This window comes from Artibeus jamaicensis, unplaced genomic scaffold, assembly GCF_021234435.1.
Source record: "Artibeus jamaicensis isolate MK-2021 breed Jamaican fruit bat unplaced genomic scaffold, CSHL_Jam_final scaffold_847, whole genome shotgun sequence".
Lineage (NCBI taxonomy): Eukaryota > Metazoa > Chordata > Mammalia > Chiroptera > Phyllostomidae > Artibeus > Artibeus jamaicensis.
Window position 1 is genome coordinate 5,885,416 of NW_026522057.1, and position 22,276 is coordinate 5,907,691.

Below are 22,276 nucleotides of genomic sequence, written 5' to 3' on the forward strand. Positions count from 1 at the left end.
TCAACAGGCCCTCCACAACCACTTCTGAGACCCTACTGATGCCCCGACTGCTTCACAACTGCAGTAGGTGTCTCTCCCCTAAGCCTTTCCCTGGCTTAGCACCATCTCACGACCATCGTAAACCATGGCAAGAAACAAGACAAGGAGATCAGCACGAGACTGAAACTTTAACAGACTGCCAAAACTAATATAATCAGCAAAAAGTATGACATTCCAATGTAATTATCTGGAAGGCACCAAGCCTTCATTCCTTCAATGAAGAGCAGTAGAACTTTTAAGATGCATACCCTTCTTAAGGCCTAAGCTTGAATTTTATTCATGAAATGAAAGCAAATCAAATTCCTGAACTGATCAACTCAGAGTCAGGGAAGACAGCTGTTAAGATGACTGCTGCTCTGTAGGGTTTTTCTGAGAAGCCTGACAGAACCAAGCATATTTACTTCTGGGAGCATTTTCTTTCTTAAACTTTTCATACGTCGGGCAGATCAGGCCTTTATTTCCTTTTGCTCCAAAGAAAAACTGGTCTAGGACAGGAGCAGAGAGATGTTAGTAAGGTAGACCTAGGTTCAAATTTCCAGTTCTGTTAAATTCTAGGTGATTCAGTTTCCTTACCTACAAAATATAAATTCTGCCACATACTTATTGGGGCTGTGGAAAGGGTGAAAGAGATAATGTCTATAAAGTTTCTTGGCTCAGTGCCTGGTCTACGGTAAATCCCTTTCTTCCCATTTATTACTAGAGCTAGAAGGTATGAGACACTCCACCACCACTCTCCGTCCTAATATACTCTTTTTCTTAACTAGGCTCTATGGGAAAAGATATGTTCCAAGGTCCAAAGTTTGGGTGCCTCTTTTTCAATGCAGGAGCTCTGCCCCCACTATTTAACTAAGCTAACTCTGATCACCAGGACTTTCCCCTGGGTCTTTTTCTCACTTAGCCTGAGCTCATAACGAGTACACTATTGCCTTCTCGGGCCTACCCATTCTTCCTGTCTTCTCCTTTGGCTTTTTCTCTTTAACTGTTTACTCTCCATAGGTCTCCCCCAAAGACAGCCACAGTGAGACTCCAGAGTGAAGGAGCTCGCTCTTCCATTCCACAAACGTGAATGGTACCTCATATACATGCTAAGCCCTAAGGCACCATAAAGTACACAAAAATGTAAACCTCAAGTCTGCCCAGCTAAGATCACGCTGGGGCTGAGGTGGAGTGGAGGTAGGGGCGGTGAGGGGACTAAATGGTAATGCAAAAAAATACAATTAAAAAAAAATTTTAATATCACACTTGGCCCAAACTCCCTGAAGTGTTTAAATTTCAGAGTGCTAGATATATACCAGTATTTAATAAACAACTGAGATGGAAAACTAATTTTGTCAAATTCTGACTTTCAAGGACTTATCTTTTAGAAAAACCATAAATCCTAACTTGTACATTCAAACTGGCTTGGACAAAACTAAGAGACAAGAAATTCTATTATTAGTATCTGGATGTGTAACCCCCAAAAGTCAATTGGTCTCTGTGTTTGCTCATCAACAAATGAACATAGGAAAATAGACACCATAGTCTGTTTCTCTGGTCTACCCTACCACATTGCCTGGAGATCAAATACATAAAATGTCCACTCGCTTAACAAATTTTTATTGAGTGCCTATTCCTTGCCAGTCAAAGAAAACAACAAGAGACAAAATCCCTTCTGTTATTAGGCCTGCATCACAGTGCAAGGATCTGCACACACACAAGCATGCTAAACAGCAGTAGGTGTTACCCAACACAACGCTGTCAGTCATACAGTGCTTCTGAGAGTAATTTGGCAAAATAAAGGGATGTGTGCGACCCAGCAACGACAGCCCAGGTGTCTATGCAGAACACCCTCTGCATCAGGTCACTGTACACATATGTCAACTGAAGGAATGGAGGCCTTCTTCATTCGATTACATACGAGATGGCAAACAATAGGTGCTGCACATCTGCAGGGGCTCCACTCACATCACAGTCCGTGCAAATTACTGAAGATGAACCAGTCAGGTTCTCCTTTTCAACATGAATCAACCTCAATAACAAAATTTAGATTTAAAAAGTAGGATATGTAGATGATACTCTGTGTCAAACACAAAAACATTGAAACAACAATACATAATGTTTATGAATACCTCTTCAGTCATAAAGTACAAAAGCATATATGGGAAATAGATACATCAACTTCAAGACAGTACCAATGTGGGGTTAGAGAGAGTAAGAAAATTGACTGCAGCCCTGGATGGTGTAGCTCAGTAGATTGAGTGCAGGCCTGAGAACCAAACAACCGTGGTTTGACTCCCAGTCAGGGCACATGCCTGGGTTGCAGGCCAGTTCCCAGCAGGGGACACACACACACACACACACACACACACACACACACACACACACACAAGAGGCAACCATACATTGATATTTCTCTCCCTCTCTCCTTCCCTTCTCCTCTAAAGATAAATAAATAAAATCTTAAAGAAAAGAAAATTGACTGCATCTGAAATGCTTTATTTCTTTACAGAGAAAGAGGAAAAATCTGAAGCAAACAAAAATATTAGTATGTTTAATTTTGAAGGTGACTATACAAAGATGTGCTCTATACCTTTTTGAGTACTTGAAATTTTCATACCTAAAAATTTAAAAAAGAATCCCTACCATTTAGCACATATCTTTTTAACATGTTAAAAAACATTTTGGAAATCACAAACCTCTTTATGAAGTTATCAATACTGCCAGTCTCATCAATAGTAGCAAGTTTTTTTTTAAGATTTTATTCATCTATGTTTAGAGGGGAAGGGAAGGAGAGAGAGAGAGAGAAACATCAATGTATGGTCGCCTCTTGTGTGTGTGTCCCCTGCTGGGAACTGGCCTGCAACCCAGGCATGTGCCCTGATTGGGAATCGAACCAGTGACCCTTTGGTTCCCAAGCCAGAGCTCAATCCACCGAGCTACACCAGCTACACCAGGACAGTAGTAGCAAGTTTTTAATCTGCTACAGCCTCTCCTACAATTGACTACTCCCTTGCTATGACAACCTCGACCTGTATCTGCATCACTGCTCTGCTTCAGTAGCACCGATAACAGTTTGACCACAATGACTACTTTACTGACCCCTAACGTTTGGTAGTTCTACCCTGCATTTCCCTTTTGTTTCATATAACATGTTCTTGGTAAAAACAGCTAACAGACGCTCTATTAAAAAATACTTGAAAACCACTCAATACATAACTAGCAAGATACATATCACACTCTATCTGAAACAAGAAAAAGAGATTGGAGGCTCTATAGAACCCTTTTTAGACAACAAAAGTTTTGCAGACAGGGAAACTTTTCCCACACTTCTGAACACTTAGTTAATACTACAGGCAAACACCAAGACTTCAAAATAGCCAAGGAAGGAATTAGTAATTAGTTGCATCTGGGAAAATACTCTGGAAGCAAAGCTTCCCTCTACAGGAAGTCAAAGTATTCTGCTATGCTGAAACAGCAAAAAAGAAAAGCAGGTAGCTAATATACACGCAGAAGACAAAGCCAGAGCTGTTTATATCTTCCAGTGAAACTAGTAACAGGGCAAAGAACAGTGGGCTAGGTCAAAGGCCCTGGAAGTTATAGAATCCATTAATTACTGAGTGTGTGTTATGTTCCAATTCCCTCTACCATACCTCCCTGATTCTTTAAATCTCTATCAAGTTTAGAGTACGTCTCTTGTCATTCTTTTGATTTATATAGTCGAACTGGATTAACTCTGTGTCTACTTCAAAGTTTTATCTCCCACTGACTCTACCTAAGACCTTGCTCACAGATGGTCCTCAATAAATGTTTGTGGAATTCAGTTAAAAAATACATTTGCCTGCAAACTATAGCCACGAGGAGCTACTGTTTCACACTCACTGTGATGGCTATAATCTAAAGGACAGACAACAACTGTTGATGAAGATGTAGAAAACCAGGGACCCTCATACACTAATGGTGGAAGCCCTGACCAGAGTGGCTCAGCTGGGTGAGTGTCATCCTTCAAAGCAAAATGTTGCTGGTTCAATTCCTGGTCAGGGCACATGCCTGGGTTTCAGGCCCAGTTCCTGGTTGGGGCGCACATGAGAAGCAACCAATGTTTCTCTGTCATATCAATGTTTCTATCCCTCTCTTTCTCCCTCCTGCCTACTCTCTATAAAAATAAATACAATCTTTTAAAAAATGGTGGGAATGTAAAATGATACAGCCACTTTGGAAGACAGATTGGCAGTTTCTTTAAAAAGTTGTATGTAAAACTATCACACAAACCAGCAATTCCACTCCTAGGCATATATCCCAAGAGAAATGAAAACACATCCACACAAAGACTAGTACTCAAATATTCATATCGACATTATCTGTAATAACAAAAAATAACAGTACAAATGTCCATCAACTGCTGAACAGACAAAATATATGGTATATCCATAGAATACTTCTCAGGAATAAAAAAGTATGAAGTTCTGATATATGCTACAACATGGATGAACGTCAAAGGCATCATGCTAAGTGAAAGAACCCAGACACAAAATACCATATATTATATGATTCAATTTAGCTGAAATGTCCAGAATAGGCAAACCTAAAGAGACAGAAAATAAATTCGTGGTTGCTCGAGTCTGGGGATGGGAAGAGAGAACTGTACATGGGCCAGAGGGCTGACACTGGATATGGCTGCTCTAACACTGGGTTCTGGTGACTGCCGCACAACTCATGAGTCACTGAAATATGCAATACGAACGGGTCGGCTTTATAGTGTATAAAATATACCTCAATAAAGTCTTTTTAAAGTATGTATTTTCCTAAAATAAAAGAATAGAATGATAACCAAAAAGATGTTTTTAAAAAGTTAGCTAACTGCCCTGGCTGGTGTGGCTCAGTGGATTGAGTGCGGGCCTGCGAACCAAAGGGTCACTGGTCGATTCCCAGTCAGGCCACAGGCCTGGGTTGCAGGTCAGGTCCCCAGTAGGGGGCACGTGAGGCAACCACACATTGATTTTTTTCCCCCTTCTTTCTCCTCCCTTCCTCTCTGTCTAAAAGTAAGTAAATAAAATACATGTTTTTTTAAAAGTTAACAATAGGGAAAGGGAAGAAACAGGATGGAGGAAGCAAAGATGGACACTAGAATTCTCTGAATACACTGTGTATGCACTTTTCAAAACTTCCCTTTGAAACAATGTACATATGTGATCTCTCTAGTATTTATATGATAAGAAATAAAATTGAAAGGGGAAAGAAACAATCCCCAAGAACTGAAAGCAAATAAAAACAAATGAACCTAATTATGTACTGAATTGATGGCTTAGTAACATAGACAGAAACTATTTCAAATGACTTTAAAATGTAATCATTTGGACATCCTTAGGAAATTTACATTAAGGACACAAAGACCTGCAAAGAAATCACAAACTTCTTAACAACCATATTGTTAATAATATTGATGATGTTATTTTGATGCAAATATATTACATAAAATATATGATTTTACAGACTTATGTGTACCTATGTGTAAGGAAAAGGAAATATGTGATGTGTTACTGTGGTTAGAATCAAGATTTTCAGCCTAAGAAAAAAAAGGATATAGCCCTGGCTGGTGTGGCTCAGTGGACTGAGTGCTGGCCTGTGAACCAAAGGAATGCTGGTTCGATTCCCAGTCAGGGCATATGCCTGGGATGTGGGCTGGGTCCCAGTTGGGGCTGCTCAAGAGGCAGCCACACACTGATGCTCCTCTGCCTCCCTTCCCCTCTTTCTAAAAATAAATAAATAAAATCTTTAAAGAAAAGAAGGATACAAATACAGGGGTGAGCAAAAATAGATTTATATACTTGTTCCCGTGGGAAGAGACATGTATGTTACCATTATGACAATAGCTCTATTAATCTGTGTTTCGTGTACTATAAACCCACTGTTGCCACCCCTGTATAAAGTCAAAGAAGCTAAATAAAAATTGGTAATTCTAAACGTGAAATAGAAATATCAGTATAAATTCATGCTTTTTCTCTGTTTAGAGAAAAAGCCCAGGAACGATGACCCACCGGCAGCGCTCAGACTGGCAGTAAAGAGAAGAGCTCCTCGGAGAAACTGCTAATTTCAGGTCTGGGACAGGATCTCGTCTCACAAGAAAAAGTGGAAATGATCAAAGACTTTGGGGGTCATGCCGAGACTCAAGAGACTCAACTTGAAGAGGCTCTTACTGACCAATGATGAAGCTATTTGAATGTTAGAAAGAATAATAGCTGTATGTGATTGAAATGCATTTAAGCCTGTTTTTTAAAAAAAACCATGAGTCACAGTAATACTCAGGGGGGAAAAATCAACAAAAAAAACTTCCATTGGTCACCTCTGGAGAACCTGGCCCGCAACCCAGGCATGTGCCCTGACTGGGAATCGAACCGGTGACCCTTTGGTTCACAGGCCAGCTCTCAATCCACTGAGCCACACCAGCCAGGGCTCATAACAAATTTTTAAGGAGAGAACACTATTGCCGGCAGACCTCTTCAGAATAAGAACAGCTCTACCACCCCATCTCCTCTGTCCCAGTATTGTTTTAATTAACCAATTCGTTTTGATTCCCTGGCTCCTGAGTTTCCTTTTTACACAGATTTAGTTTTGATTCCCTGGCTCCTGAGTTTCCTTTTTACACAGATTTAGTTATAGTCAGGGTAAGTAGAGACAGTGGACAGATGCCTTTTACCTCACGTCTATGAGATGAACATTGGGCACTAACAGTGAGGGCAGGTTCGTGGTGAAAATACAGTTTCTCTTCAAAAATAATTCCACTGTTCATAAGGGTTCTAAAAGGATAACTCTAGTCAAAGAGAAAAGCTCAACAAAGTTCCACTTCCCACCCTGCAAAGGAACACCTTGCCAAGTTTATGTACCTGGTTATCCCTGTATCCAAAGCATGCCTGAGGCCACTCATGGTTCAACGAAAATACAAATTACCAGCACACTTTCCTAAGCCTGCCCATGCTGTCAACCGTCAGCACCAGCTCCAAATTAGACCCCCAAGAAATAACCCCTGAACTCTCAGAAGTGTCTCAGGTTCTCAGGAATTCTGATACGCTTGCTATTCTGTCGCCACCCAGCAGGTGGTGCTAACTCCTCAAGTAAGACCAGATAGTGGTCTCAGCCCCTGGAAGTCATTTGTTATTATTAACCTTCTTTTCCCACCTGCTCCCTCTAATTTACCACCCTCCTCCCTGTACAGTGACTGGGTATGGGAGAGTAGTCTGAGAAATAGCTTTGCTTAGTTGTAAAGTAATTCAAGATTTTTTTAAATAAAGATGGGGGTGTATTTAGTGGGAAAGGATTAGCCTTCTTATGAAGGCCATGGGACTCTGTGAACACTACCAGGATGTCACTGCTCTTGGGTGTGACTACCACTACAAGGTACTTGCAGTGGAATGAATGTTGGTGTCCCCTCAAAATTCATATGAAGCTCTAACCCCCAATGTGACTGTATTTGGAGATGGGGCATTTGGCAGGAGATGAGGTCATGAGAGTAGAAACCCCATAATGGAATGAACGCCATTATAAAAAGATGAAGAAACATAAGATCTCTTTTTCTGCATTCATGCACCCAGGAAAAGGTCATGTGAGGACATAAGCAGAAAGGGCTCCCACCAAGAACCCAACCATACGGCACCCTGATCTCAGATTTCCGACTTCCAGAACTATGACAAATAAATGTCTGTTGTTTACGCCACCCCATCTATAATGGTATTTCATTACAGCAGCCCAGGTGACTAAGTGCTACAATTAACCAGGCTTGTTTTAAGATTAGAGGCAAGTCTACATCAAAGCAGGCCTTCACTCCACCCTTTTAAGGCATCACAACCAACATCTTTCCCCACCCTTCATACTCCGAGTGCCGAAAGAGCCAGTTTTGACTCAGATGAACAGACTTCTAATAACCAGACTGCCAATGACAGGGCCAAGCAAAGGAAATGAAAAATCCCACCCATTTCATCATGAAAATGACTAGGAAGTTCCAGGTTTAGGCCGCAACAGCATTACCCCAAGCCAATCCTTATCTTCACTTCCAACGCCCACTCTCCCTCTTCTTCACTGCCAAACACAGACAAGGAAGGCTCAGCGTGCCTGTGGAAGGCAGTGCAACTTCTAGTTCTTCCTAGGCCATGTTCAAACCAAGCAACAGGGACCCTAATCTTCACAGACCCTACCTGGAAGTGCAAAATAATGGTCCAGATCAGGCCCAGGGTCAGCTTGGGGTTGCCATCTGTAATGTCATCATTGCGAATATTCACTAGTTTCACCTGAAAAAGAAACAAAAGCTGGTCTCAGAGTTCTGTGACTTTTCTTTTGATTTCATTTTTATTTTCTTCATTTACATAAAGTTAAATTGATTTATACACAGTTATTTTCTATGAGTTTTAACACATGTATAAATTTGTATAACTACCACCACAATCAGAATAACAGAGCAGTTACATCTTACCAAGAAAGGTGACCTCATGTCGCCTCTTTGTAGTTAAACCTTTTCCCCACCCCTAACTCCCAGCAACCACTGATCTGGTCCCAGTTTTGCTTTTTCCAGAATGTTATATAAATGGAATCACACAGTATGTAATCTTTTGACACTAGCTTTTTTCCCACTCAACACAATGCCCTCGACGTCCACATCCAAGTCATTGCATGTAACAACAGTTTGCTCCTTCCACTGTTGAGCAGTCTTTCACTGTATCAACACACTACACTGTGTTTAACCATCCATCCATGGAAGAACACTGGGGTTGTTTCTGGGAGCAATTATGCACAAAGCTCCTATATTCATGTACAGGCTTTTTTGTGTGTGAGCGTATGTTTTCATTTCTCTAGGGTAAATTCCTGGGAGTGAGATTGCTGGGTCATATGGTATATGTTTAGCTTTATAAGAAACTGCCAAACTTTCTTCCGGCATGACTATACCATTTTACATTCCCAGCAGCAAAGCAACCTTGCAAGCATACAGTATTGAGTTGCTTTGTTATTAAGTTATCACAGCCTAGTCTTTTCTCTCTTTTTAAGGCTAGGAGGGTTGCCGCTCCTCTCTCATTAGTCTTTGGCCTGCTCCAGCCTCCATTTCCATCCACTCTGTCATATATATCCCACCCCCACCTGCTCATGACTCCCTCAGCATCTGCTTTACTCCTAAAATCTCACTCCAACAACACAATGTTGTTGGATACATAGGCTGTCCCCTGCTAGGGTTACCAACTGTCTCAATGAGATGGAAACTGAAGGGTTTCCTGGGACACGGGACTTCAGTGTAGAAACCAACAGTGGCCAGGAAAATCAGTCTACTTCCACCTCAATCCTTGTGAGCCTCTTCTGTCAAACCCTCCCTACACTCCTGTTCAACTGTGACAAACTGTACTGAACTACCCTCCCTTTATCTCTTCAATTGAATTGAAATTTGTGTGTCTCTAAAGAACCCCAGGGACCTCAAACAGAAGCCTCACTTTTCCTTACATTAACAGTGACCAGAATTATTGACAGAATGCTTGTGTCCCTCCGAAATGTGTTTGTTAAATCCTAATACACAATTTGATGATATTGGAGGTAGAGCATTTTGGGGGTCATTAGGCTATAAGGGTAGTGCTCTCAGGAATGAGATTAGTGCCCTTATGTAAGAGACCCCAAGAGAGCTCCCTTGCCCCTTCATTCATGTTAGGAAACAGCTAAAGTTTCCTGGCTGTTGTGCCTGGCCAACAGTTGCCCTGGCTGGCGTGCCTTACTGGACTCAGTGCTGGCCTGAGAACCAAAGGGTCTCGGGTCCCATTCCCAGTCAGGACACCTGCCTGGGTTGCAAGCCAGGTCCCCAGTAGGGGGCATTCAAGAGGCAGCCACACATTGATATTTCTCTCCCTCTTTTTCTCCCTCCTTTCCTCTCTCTCTAAAAAATAAATAAATAAATGAAATCTTGGAAAAAAAAAATAGCCATCTCTGAACCAGGACCTCACCAGACACTGAATCTGCCTTGATCTTAGAACTTCCAGTGGCAGTGGCCAGAACTGTGAGAAGTAAATTTCTGTTGTTTATAAGTCACCCATCCTATGACACTTTTGTTAAAGCAGTCTGAATGACTAAGATGCCTGGGCAAATTCCTTCCCTTTTCTGTATCTCAGTCACCCTATGGGGGTGGGAGGAGCTGCCTTTCTATCTGCTATCTTCCATCTTTTTCGACAATTTTAGCACTCATCTCAATGACCCAAGTATCACCCTATCTGCGCAATTCATCTGCCTTCTCAATTATGGTGACTTTCATTTTTACTCTGCTTTGGATACCTGCACAGCTACCATTTGGACTCTACCACTACGGAGACCTGTTCTAGAGTTCTCTCTGTCCTTCTCTGAGTCCGCTGTTCTTGCCCGCCCACGCTTTCATTCTGCCGTAGTAACCAAATCTACTCTCGGTCCGTATTTAAGACTTCCAGCCAATCCATTCCTCTCAATTCTCTTTGCTCATTAAAGCCTCCTCTGATTTCTAACTCCACCCAGATGTTTCAGTGCTATTTTCTCCAGCACCCTACACACTTCAGCCTCCAACTCTCCTACTACTTTTCATTTATCAATTTATTTCAACAAATGTTTATTTTTATTTATGAATTTTTACTAACCTGTGTTACCTCAATAAGTGTAATAACAAAATATAATATGTCACATTTATTGACTCCCATGGAATTGCAATATTTATTGTTTCAGCTTTGATTCTGTTATCTTCACATGGTTCTATGTTTTGGTTCTAATGTGAACAGAAATTCATTTTTTAATCTTAGAATAAAAGAAATTCAAATTTTTTAAAAATATATATTTTTATCCTATTTGCAAAAATAGTTCAGCATCTTGAGTTAAACAAATGTTTGTGAAGTGCTGACTGTGGACCATTTTTATGACAAGTGATGAAGATGAAAACATTAAGTGAGATCAGGTTCCCTGTCCTCACGGGGCCTACAGTACATCAGGAGAAACAGAGAAGCAGCAGTGTAGTAAGTATCGTATTAGAAGTGAACTGCTGTGGGAGCACACAAATTAATGAGAACTGCTGATAAGAGTGACAAAAAATGAACTATCTCCCAAAATAAGCATACCATTTAATGTTCTCTTGACCCCTGCTGTTGCCTAGCAACTGCAGCTATCCCAAATCTTTTCCATACAGTTCTCTCTAAGCAGATGAACTTTCTGACACCCTCATCCATCTTCCTCTCCACCACAAATCATCTCTGTATCTTTTTCAGTCCTTCCTTCCCCATATCTTAGAAGAGAGGCATTTTTCTTTCCTTTCTCAAAAAAGCCCACACAGGCTGTGCTCTGGATCTCATGCCTCAATCCCTTGACTTGGTTCCATCAATTAGAAAGCAATAGGAAGAAGAATGGCACATAGGAAATAACATGAATAAAAGACTGAGCATTAAACTACATGTCAGGAGACCTGGGTCAGAGCCCCAGCTTTGCTCTAACTTGTTCTGTGACTGGAGCAGGTGGTTTTGCCTATCTGCATCTCAGCAGATAGTAGACAGCCATAAATGAAGAAGCTGGGCTACTGGACCTCTACCGTATCTCTAGGTCTGACATTCCATGGCTCTTACTTCTCCTCATTCTCATTCTCAGTCTTCTCTTCACTGGCTTCTCCTATATCCAAAAATGTGTTGCTATCTTCCTTCCTCATGTAGAGAGTAATAAACTTATTTTTCCCTTCCTATATCCAGGTCCTATATACTCTAAATACTTTTCTGCTCTGTTAAAACTGTTCTCTTAAGTTACCAATGCTTAACGGCTAGGACCTTTTCCTCACACCTGAAGTGACATCATCCCTTCATTTGATTTTCATGACAATGTGGCACTTTGGTTTCCCTTGGCCTGGGTGCTACCTCTTTCCTCTTCTTTGCTGGTTTACCTTTCACCTTCCTTTTGACCTCCATCTAAGGTGGTTCCACACAATTTAAGCTTTAGTATCTAACTTTTCTCTGTTACCACTCTCCCTCTCAGAAGGCCACAAGCTCTAGGTGAGACCTACAAATGACTTGTCCAACCATAATACAATGGCCCACTAGCAAGTAAGACTCAAATCGGGTGGGTCAGATGTAGCAATTACTGAGGACTTACTAGGGGCACTGAGAACTTCCCTAAGTAGAAACCAATGGCAACATTGCTTGGCTGAATTGGGAACCCATGGATACTCTTACCTTTCGCCGCTTTAGGAAGTCCAGGGCAATCTGCACATTCTGCAGCCTATGAAATCGCATCCTGCCCTTCTCCCGGGGCTGCAAACAAAAAAAGGGGGTGTTAGGTTTAGCTACACCAATTACCCATGCAGACCACTTTCCCCTTTCATTTCAAAGACTAAAATAACCACAAAGAATTCCTCACGGCTGAAGCCAGGCATAGGAGCATTCGTGAAGCACCCTTCAGTGGCAGAACCTGTGCATGTCACCATGCTCTCTTAGGCTTTCAAAAGGCCTAGATTACCAGTGTAATTCCCATGAACACACAGCACCTTTTGACTGCTAATGCTGAACCAGTGCTGCAGCTTCTCTACTGGTTATTCTGTAGTCCTATGTGGCAGAACCTGATCATAGATGTGAAATTAATGGGGATGAGGACTCAATGGCTCCTAAAATCAAAGTTAAATACTATTATAAAGAAAGGTGGAAAGTCCTAATTGCATATTGCACAGTAATGGACAGAGCCAACCTTATTGCAAACCTGGCAAGAGAAGCCAGAGGTAGCTAATTTCAAACTGTGGAATGAGGAGTCACATATGCTCAATAAGCAATTTTAAAAATTTCAAAATGAAACTCAAAAATCAGGAAGAAACCTATCTTCCAAGAAGATGGGTATCCATGCAGGAAAGCTACCCTTTACCCCCATATGAAATACCCAGAACAAACAAAACCTTGATGATGTAGGGGTGTTCAACATGATAACCCCCCAAAAGGCATTTCAGGTCAGACACTTAATCCCAGACGTCACACAAGCCGCAGAAGAGGAGCCCATCTCCATCTGGTGCCTCTGGTGCCCTATCCACAGCTCAGTGACTCTCCATTCAAAAAGTACACTAAGTCTGTTTGCCCAGCAAGTACATGCAAGAATGGCTATATACTCCTGGAACAGTTTCTCCTACTCACTTTCCAATGTTGCTTTTATTCTCCTAAAATTGGGACTAAGACATTATTCTCACTAGGTATACCCAGTTCATTTGTAAATGTCAAATTAGTACTAATTAAAGTCTGATAAAAGATAAAGTAGCCCTGTTACAGTCCCCTGCAAAGGAAACCTTCCCTCAAGTTGAAATGAGCAAAAAGTAACTCAACAGGTGGAAAGATAAGGTAAAGGCATTTCTCTGGGTGACCTCCAACACCTCTAAGCAATGCTCTCAAACCAGGATATCTACAAGGATGTTGAGGCCTCTCTGGGCAACTTCTTAAGTCGAAGGTTTAGGAAAAACCTTTTTAGCAAGAATTTCTTCTCAGTCATTTCAGGTAAATTATAAATATGGCTTAAAGAATAATAAGCTTGTGGAACTGAATATTCCCAAGGCAATGGGAAGGGAGATCAATGAAGTAAAAATGTGACTTTAAGAAGACAGGGAATGGGGAATATTAACTAATCCCTATTTCCCGAGAAAGATCATGGGCTATAATTTAGAGTCTGCAAGCAGGAAATGCCCCTTCCACACACCCTAAAATTTACACATATGTATTCCCCACCAAAAATAAATAATCTAAAGAGCATGCAAATTAAATCTCTGTCCTCTACAGCAACTAGAGATACCACTGACCAAGACAGAGGCTCTCCATGCAGTGAGTGGTTTGCAAACAACAGGCTATTTTGAAAACAAACAGTATGGTGTATGGTGAGAACCTAGAGGCTAGGGAGGTGGAGAGAGAATACCTACCAGTTAGTCTGGATCAGTAATTAACTGTCATGCTATTAATTAAACTTTCCACAATTCTGCAATCTGGACTCAGGCAACACAGCAAGACCACAAGAAAGTTATGGGTCTCCAGGTCTCAAAAGGACTTGATACCTTCAAACACTGTTATTTTTCTGTGCCAACCATTCTCAAGCAAAATAATTCCCACTTCAGGATCACCCAACAGTGGCCAGGGGTGCAATTAATTTTAACTACTTTCTTTGGGACCCAAAGTCCCAGGTGGACAGGGAAGAAGGCAATTGGTACTGAGCTACTGGAGACCTGGAAAACCTCAGACTCTCTGGTGGTCCTGTAGTGCCTGCCAGCTGGGAAGCTGGCATTGCCAAGAAAACCTACTACATCATCATCATCTTCCTCCTCCTGCTCCTCGCTGTTTGCATGGCGCCAGGAGGGCATGCTCACCAGACGGAGGGTCTTCAGCCCTGCTGGCTCCTTTGGCCACCAACCAAGGCAAAGACACAACAGAGTAACAGGAAATGCACAACACAAAAATGAAATGGAAATAAATGCAACATTAAACAAACAAAAAAGATGAAAATACCCTCCCACATCCAAAAAGATGTAAAGACCGGAACAGATGGTTTTATGGAACACGTCTTATGTTGAAACATCTTCGATTTTCCATGGCCACCCACCCTCTCTGCTTTTGTGAATCAATGGAAGGAAAAAGAGAAATGTGAGTAACTGTGAAAGAGATACTTGGATTGTTTTCAGTGAAAATGATATCTTATGACTATCTCCACAAACACCTGTAGGTTTTCAAAAGTTAGGAAAAGAAATCAGATTGGAGTGGTGTTAACCTGTCTTGTAAGCAATGGCACCAAAAATGTCAGTTTCCAACATAAAATCACTACAAGTTCATCAAATATACCAGGCAAGTTGCACAAAATATAACTTGGTGAGCACTAAAGAGTAAAGTCCAGCACAGTGAAGGTGAAATTCTGAATATATATGAGATTTATAAATGAGGGCCAGAGAAAAAAACTAGAATTCCCCCTGTGCTGGTTGTGCTAATAATAGCATCTGTCAATTTGAGACCATTAAAATTTTTTTAATTAATTCTATTGCAAGGCAAAAAAGATGTGAAACTAGAAGGGACTAAAGGAAGCCAAACCCAATCCTAGGAGAAGCTGCGTGTTATTACTCAGAAAATAAAGTCTACTGCGTCAAATTCAGTTCTTGAAACACAAGAAACAAGAAGAATCACCAATGGCAGTGAGTGGGCTCAGCTTCTCAGACTACTCAAGCTATCCACCTCTCTTCAGTTCTCTTTCCTTGCAGATGTTTCCAGAATTCAACCCTAGACTTTTCTAAATGAAAATTATGTTGTCTATGATGCTAGAGATAGAATAGAAGCTGCACAAGACCATTTGCTTCCATTATGCTCAAATATATGAAACAATGGGCCTGCCAAGTGAGGTTGTTTTGATTCTGCAAACAAAGCAAGTATAAAAACTATTTTCCCCCCGATATGCGGGTGTTTCCCACAAGCACTGTGTAGTACAGTTTCAGAGGGGGCAGGCATAGTTACTTGTCCAAGGGACCCAAATGTACTGTATCCAGGGCAGTGCTCAGACATCAACTTTGGCATTTTTCCAAAACTATGAGTCTCCATAAATCACAGAAAGAAAGAAAGAAGTAAGGTGAGTTGGAAAAAACTAACTTTAAACACCTGGGTTTTTAAATGTATATTTCAGGACCCAAGCTGAACACAGAAAATTAAGTAATTCACAGTAAATGGGAAAATAGGAAAAAGTCTATATAGACTAGAAATAAAACCCTAGAAGGAAAAATGCACCTTATTCAAAACTTTAAATGTGAATCTACTAGTCCTAAAATACTACTCATATCTATAAATGGATAAAAAAAGAAAGCATGCAGTTATGAAAGGAATGTAACTGATATCGAATCTATCAAGAAATGAGTGTATATGACACATCAATCTGAATTAGGATAAAATCACATCATATGTAAAGTGCAAGTCTGAGTTAGAAATAAAGTCCACCAATAATAATCTCTTCTACTTCTTCCTCCCAAGTAACAGAGCAAGCAGTGATGGCCACTGCCCCACCACTCAGCAAGATGGACCAATGCGTCATTCACGGGCCACACCTGTGAGGCCACTCATTGGGAGAAGAGAGAAGCTCACCAGTTTGATGCCCGAGAGGACCTCCAGCAGAGAGATCAGGTTATGGCCATCCCGTAGATCTTCATACAGATCATTGATGTGCTTGCGGACCTGTGCAAGGGAGTGAATCAGATTGTTTTTTAGTTAATCTTGAGTTATTTTATTACCTATACAAGAACCTCTGTAAATACAAATTTAAAAATTTGAAACTTGAAACAATAATAAAATTCAGGAATTTTCAGGTTGGAGTACAACACATGAACACTTAACAGAAGTGTGTGTGTGTATGTTTAATTGAAGCCAGATTTATTACACACTCTAGCCAACCCTGAACAATAATATTCTAGAAAGTTTGGACAGTGAGATGTGGGCGGAGGGTGTCTTAATCATCCTGAAACGCCTCAGGAATTATTAAGGACCAAAGTGTAATACAATGGCCAATGATGGACAGATGAGTCCAGCCAGAGGGAGAAAAGCCTTCCAGAGTGTGCTACCAAGGAAACTAAAATGCTAGGTATCCAGTGTTTCGTAGGGTATATATCAATTTGAGAATTATTTTCCTTTTGAGAAAAACAGTTCTAATTTTCTAACAGAAACAATGGGAAAACAAATCTCACTTTGGAAAAACATATAGTTAAAGTCAAATACTGTGCAAAATGCTTTACATGTTATCTCATCTATCCATCTATCCCTCACATCTACAGGGCAGCTCTTATTATTACTATTTTATACATGAGACAATGAGGTACAGAGGTTAATACCTTGCTTGATGTTACAAGTGAAAAACCTGGCCTCAGTTTGGCCTTTTTAAATTTTATAGTAGTCTTTGTCCTTAACTACTATACTTTATAATCAATCATAATCTCCTTTTATTTACTAAATCCAAATGACTGCCCTGTGAGGTTTATTTATGACCCATATTCTATAGGAGAAACTGAGGCTCTGAAACCTTAAGGTCACATAGCTTTGTAAGTGGCAGCTGGTCTGACTCATTCCAAGTCTAACAATAACTTCATTGAGTGATTGCTCACAACACAACAACAGAAGATTAGTAGAAATTAAAACAAGATTCATTTGCAACATAAATAATTTTTTAGACTATATAAGGAGATATGATGATGGAAGCACAGGTCAGACTGATGCTGTTGCTGACTCTGAAGTATAAAGGAGACCATGAGCCAAAGAGTGCAGGCAGCCTCTGGAAGCTGGAAAAGGCAAGAAAAAAAAAGATTCTCTCCCAGAGCATCCAGAAAAAATACGGCTCTCCTCACACCTTGATTTTTAACCCCATTAAGACCTATTTGGGTTTTTTTTTAATTTAATCTTTATTGTATTTTTTCCATTACTATTTAGTCTTCTTATACCCCCTCCCCCCAGCAATGAACACACTGTTGTCCATGTCCATGAGTCCTTTTTCCTTTTTGTTCAATTGCTCCATCCCCAATGCCCCCACTAGCTGTCTTCTGCTCTCTATCGATAGTTTGTCTCTGTTTTTCTTGTTAGTTTGGTTTGTTTATTAGATTCCATATATATTAAGACCTACTTTAAACATCTGCCCTCCAGAACTTTAAGAGAATACCTTTGTGTTGTTTAAAGCCACTAAAATAATAATAGTAATAATAACAATTTATTATTTTCCAGATAATAATAAAAAGGGCTAGTTTCAGAAGCAGTAAATTTCTAGTCATTGGAATTTTTCAAGTAAAGAGTGGGTTATTGAGACTTCTACATTTGTGTGGAAAACTAAACTATATAGCCCTTTCCAACTGTAAAATATCAAGCATTCAAAATAGAAAGGGAATCAGAAAAGATAAAGACTGGAATATTTGGGAAGACTTCCTGAAAGAGAAAGGAGTTGAAAAACTACAAAATGTTTTAATTGGAAAAAAAGATGGGAAAATCACGTAAGACAAGGTATAGAGCTGGATGTACGCAAGGTGTGTGTGTGTGTGTGTGTGTGTGTTACGGAGTAAGGTAACAGACTACCCAATTGAAGAAAATGGCTCATGATGAATGACATAACAGCTTCAAATAGTGAAAGAACATTTCTTCAAATTTTGTGCTATTTACAATATAGTCACTATAGATATGAGACACTTTTTAATTTAATCTGCAATATTCACATTCTTCTCTATCATTTGAAGTCTAGACAATGAACAATGCACCCAGCTCAGACTTGAGGCATTTGTTGATTTTCAGGGTGTAAATGTGCCCACTATGACCAATTTCATGCTCCTAATATAACATTGCCAGATGTAATGTTGGGGGGAAGAGTACAAGTAGTACACCATTATACAGTATTTTCATCATAGAGATACAATACACATAATTAACCTCAAGAGCACAGACAATACCATTTATTAAAATAATCAAGAAGTAATGAGTTTTGAGTATGTACTATCTTCATTTTAAATAGAATATGTTTAACTGTAAGTTTATATATTTAATTTTTAATAGTGGCTATGCTTGGCAATGAGCTCACAAAATTACCAAAAATCTAATATTTGACTCTTACAAGCCCATGTGAGCTCCAGCACACCAGCGGCTCCCAGGTTTTGAGACCCTCCCTGAAACGGGTCCAAGGTCTCCAAGGTCACAGCTGGAGCAGCCACAGTGCACCACTAACAGAAATAAGCAGTCACAAGGATTGGAAAGGGAATAGATCTGACTAATTCAATTTTAAATATGTTGAATTTAAAACGGTGACAAAGGAGCTACCAATGGAATGTTCCTGAAACAGCTGGAAATAACAGAATTCAATTTGGGTCAGCTGAGAACTTAAGTTAGAAGTCATATGCATAGAGGCGCTAGCTAGAGACATGGGAAATTTGGGGCTTTCAGGGTTAGGGGGCAAGAAAGAAGAGCAGAATGCTAAGGACTGAGCCTGGGGGAATAGCCAAAATTAGAAGGAAAAGATGGAAAAACAATCAATAAGGGGGGCTGGAGCAGAGGGAAGGGGAGACAACCAGTGAGAGAGGTAGACAAAAAAACCAAGAAAATATAATCAAGGAAGGGGCAAGGAGGATGAGGACTAAAAGGGTTTTTTCTTTTTAAATTCTCCTACAAATAAGAGTGTTTTGTGATTAAAAAAAAAAAAACATTTTCTAAAAAGTGGTAGAATGGAAATCAGATTATAAATGAATGGTAGGTTAAAAATAAATCAGAAAATATTAAATATTGGTATTTAAGAAGAGACAACAACAAGGAATTTATTTTTGATAGATAACCTGAACATAAGGTATAAAAATCAGAAATGGGTACTGAATAATTATTTAAGTTAATTATAGTAGGACTGAGGACCAAAAGAGATCATGTCATCAATAGATACTAAATACCAGAGAGTATTTACCCTGGCCAGATGGCTCAGCTGGTTAGAGCGTCATCCCCACACACCAAGGTTGCAAGTTCAATTCCTGGTCAGGACACATACAAGAATCAGCTGATGAGTGCATAAATAAGTGGGACAAATAGATGTCCCACCTATCTCTCTCTTTCACACATTTCTTTCTCTCTCAAATCAATTATATATATCATAGATTACTGAAAAGAAAAAGGAGGCAGTTTGAAATGTAAAGTTAATTTTACATCAAGGCCCCAAAATTCCAGTTATGTTTTACATCTGTAAATAGCAAAATCCAACTACCTTCTAACAAACTTAGAAAAAACTAGCTTGTTATATCTCTCAGTCTTGTCCTGCTAATAATAACAAAGTAATTATGAAAACCAACAGAAAGAGATATAGACAGAGATAATAGGAAAAGAATATAGTAAGTTCCCCCTGCCCCCAGAGAATATTTAAGAACAGAGAACAATAGTCTGTTTCTAAGCATGTTGGTCACAGCTCTGCCTAAAGAAGGATAAAGAATTAGCTAATATTTACTAGTGCTTCTGTCAGAATTTTTCAAATGCAGAGATAAGATTTATTTGGAGGGCTCAATTAACATCCCAAGATCACACAGCTAGTAAATGGCCAAGCCAATCAGACAGAAGTCTGCCCCATTCTAAAGTCTCTACCACTTCTGCAAATACTAGGTTGACTCTAAAGTTTTCCTCAAATGTCTACTTTCTTTTAAGATTTTATTTATTTATTTTTTAGACAGAGGGAAAAGGAGGGAGAGAGGGAGAGAAACATTGATGTGCAAGAGAAATATCAATCAGTTGCCTCTCGCATGCCCCCTGACCTGAGACCTGGCCCCCAACCTAGGCATGTGCCCCAACTGGGAATCAAACTGGCAACCTGTCTGCAGGACAATACCCAACCCACTAAGCCACACCAGTCAGGACTCCACAAATGGCTTAAGAAAAAGTCCAGTGAGCTAAGTAAGCATCAGAAGTTTCAGAGGTAGCCATGTGAAGCCATGAGTGCTCAGAAAGCATCAATATGTGTGTTCCCAACAAATAATCATGCTAGTCTGTCAACAAATAAGATGAGTGGAAAACTTCAGCTATCCAGGTCCTTGACTGTACTCCCTGTGAAAATTGCTGTCAAAATTAGTGAATGCCTCTAAAGAACATAAGCAAATGGCTAAGAAACTCTTGAAAAAATGCTCAGTATCATTTAACTCTCATGAAAAGTTGATCAATATTATTAGCCACAAGGAAAATGTACATCAAAACTACAGAAAAATGCCACTTCACAGCCACTAGGATGGCTACACTTTTTTTTTTTTGAAAAAATAAGTGTTTATGGAGATGTAGAGAAACTGGAACCCTCACACACTGCTAGTGGGAATGTAAAGTGGTGCAGCTGTTTTGGAAAACAGTCTGGTGGTTCCTCAAAGCTAAACACAAGTCACCGTATGATTAAGTAATTCCACTCCCAGGTATATAGCCAAGAGAATTGAGAAGATGTCCAGAAAAAAATCCTGTACATGAATGAATGTTCATGTACATGGCCAAAAAAGTAAAAATAGCCTTGGCTGGTGTGGCTCGGTGGATTGAGTGCTGGACTGAGAAGCAGAGGGTCGCTGGTTTGATTCCCAGTCAGGGCACATGCCTGGGTTGCAGGCCAGGTTCCCCAGTGTGGGGAGCACAAGAGGCAACCACACATTGATGTTTCTCTCCCTGTCTTTCTTTTCCCTCCCTTTCCCTCTGTCTAAAAATAAATAAATAAAATCTTTTTAAAAAGTAAAAATAACCAAAATATCTATCAACTGATTGATGGGTAACCAAAGTGTAGTACATCCATACAATGGAATACTCTTCAGCAATAAATACTTATACATGCTATAACATGAATGAACCTTGAAAACATGCTAAGTAAAAGAAGCAGTAAAGCAAAGGAACAGACCACATATTGTATAATTCCATTTATATGAGAGATCTATAATAGGCAAGTCTATAGAGACAGAGAGTATATTAGTGGTTGTCTCAGTGGCAATGACTGAAGGATACAAAGGTACAGGACTTATTTCTGCGGTGATGAAGATGTTCTAAAATTGAGTGTTCTGATGGTTATACAATTCTGATAATATACTGAAAGCTACTGAATTATACACTTAAATGGGTAAATTGTATGGCATGTAAATTAAACCTGAAAAAATGTATTTTGAAAAATTAATAAATTACTAAATTTTGAGAGATCCAGCCTATCCTAACCCAGGTCAGTCCTCCCCCAATGCCCCAGGCATTAATAAGCCAAGGAGAGCTCTGCTCTCCAATTTTTAAAAGATTGGCTTGAAGTTATATAAGATAACAGCTTCCCCTAATTTCTGAGTGGCCTTTTTAGCAAAGGAAATAAATTGCACTTAAGTGCTTGGAGTCAGAATCTGAGCCCAAAGGGACTTCAAAGATTACTTAACTGTAACACTTGCAGTTTACAGAAGGGCAAGTGTTGCCTAGAGAAGTTAAACAACTCATGTAACACAATTTAGCTGGGAAGTGTCAGATCACTGTCACCTGACTCCGAGTTCAGTGCTCTCTGCCTTCACAAGGCTTCCACGATGTTTAAGGGTAAAAACGACACATTAGCAACATTATTAAATTATAAACGGATTCTTCCTAAAGGAACCAAGGATTGTCATGTAGTATTCTTTGATATCTACAGAAAACCTGATCTAGAAAAGCTTTCCTCAACACTGTTAAAAGAAAATACAAGCAGCTAAATTTTCTTGATCCAAACTATGCTCAAGAACAAAAACATTAAATTAAATTAATATAAAATAAAACAAACCAAAATATGATAAAATAGG

At 39.8% G+C, this 22,276-nt stretch overlaps 1 protein-coding gene across 14 annotated transcripts in view; it reads right to left on the reverse strand.

Moving 5' to 3' along the window:
- MACF1 (microtubule actin crosslinking factor 1) overlaps positions 1 to 22,276 on the reverse strand; it is a 326,604-nt gene that overhangs the window by 176,003 nt on the left and 128,325 nt on the right. For 13 of the 14 annotated variants that reach the window (XM_053660146.1, XM_053660135.1, XM_053660139.1 and 10 more), the window contains exons 3-5: positions 16,107 to 16,196; positions 12,207 to 12,284; positions 8,205 to 8,297 (exon numbers count right to left, since the gene is read on the reverse strand). In XM_053660146.1, the coding sequence (XP_053516121.1) occupies positions 8,205 to 8,297; positions 12,207 to 12,284; positions 16,107 to 16,196 (261 nt within the window). Of the gene's footprint in view, positions 1 to 8,204; positions 8,298 to 12,206; positions 12,285 to 14,293; positions 14,390 to 16,106; positions 16,197 to 22,276 lie in introns of all 14 variants that reach the window. The other variant, XM_053660145.1, reaches the window with a different exon arrangement.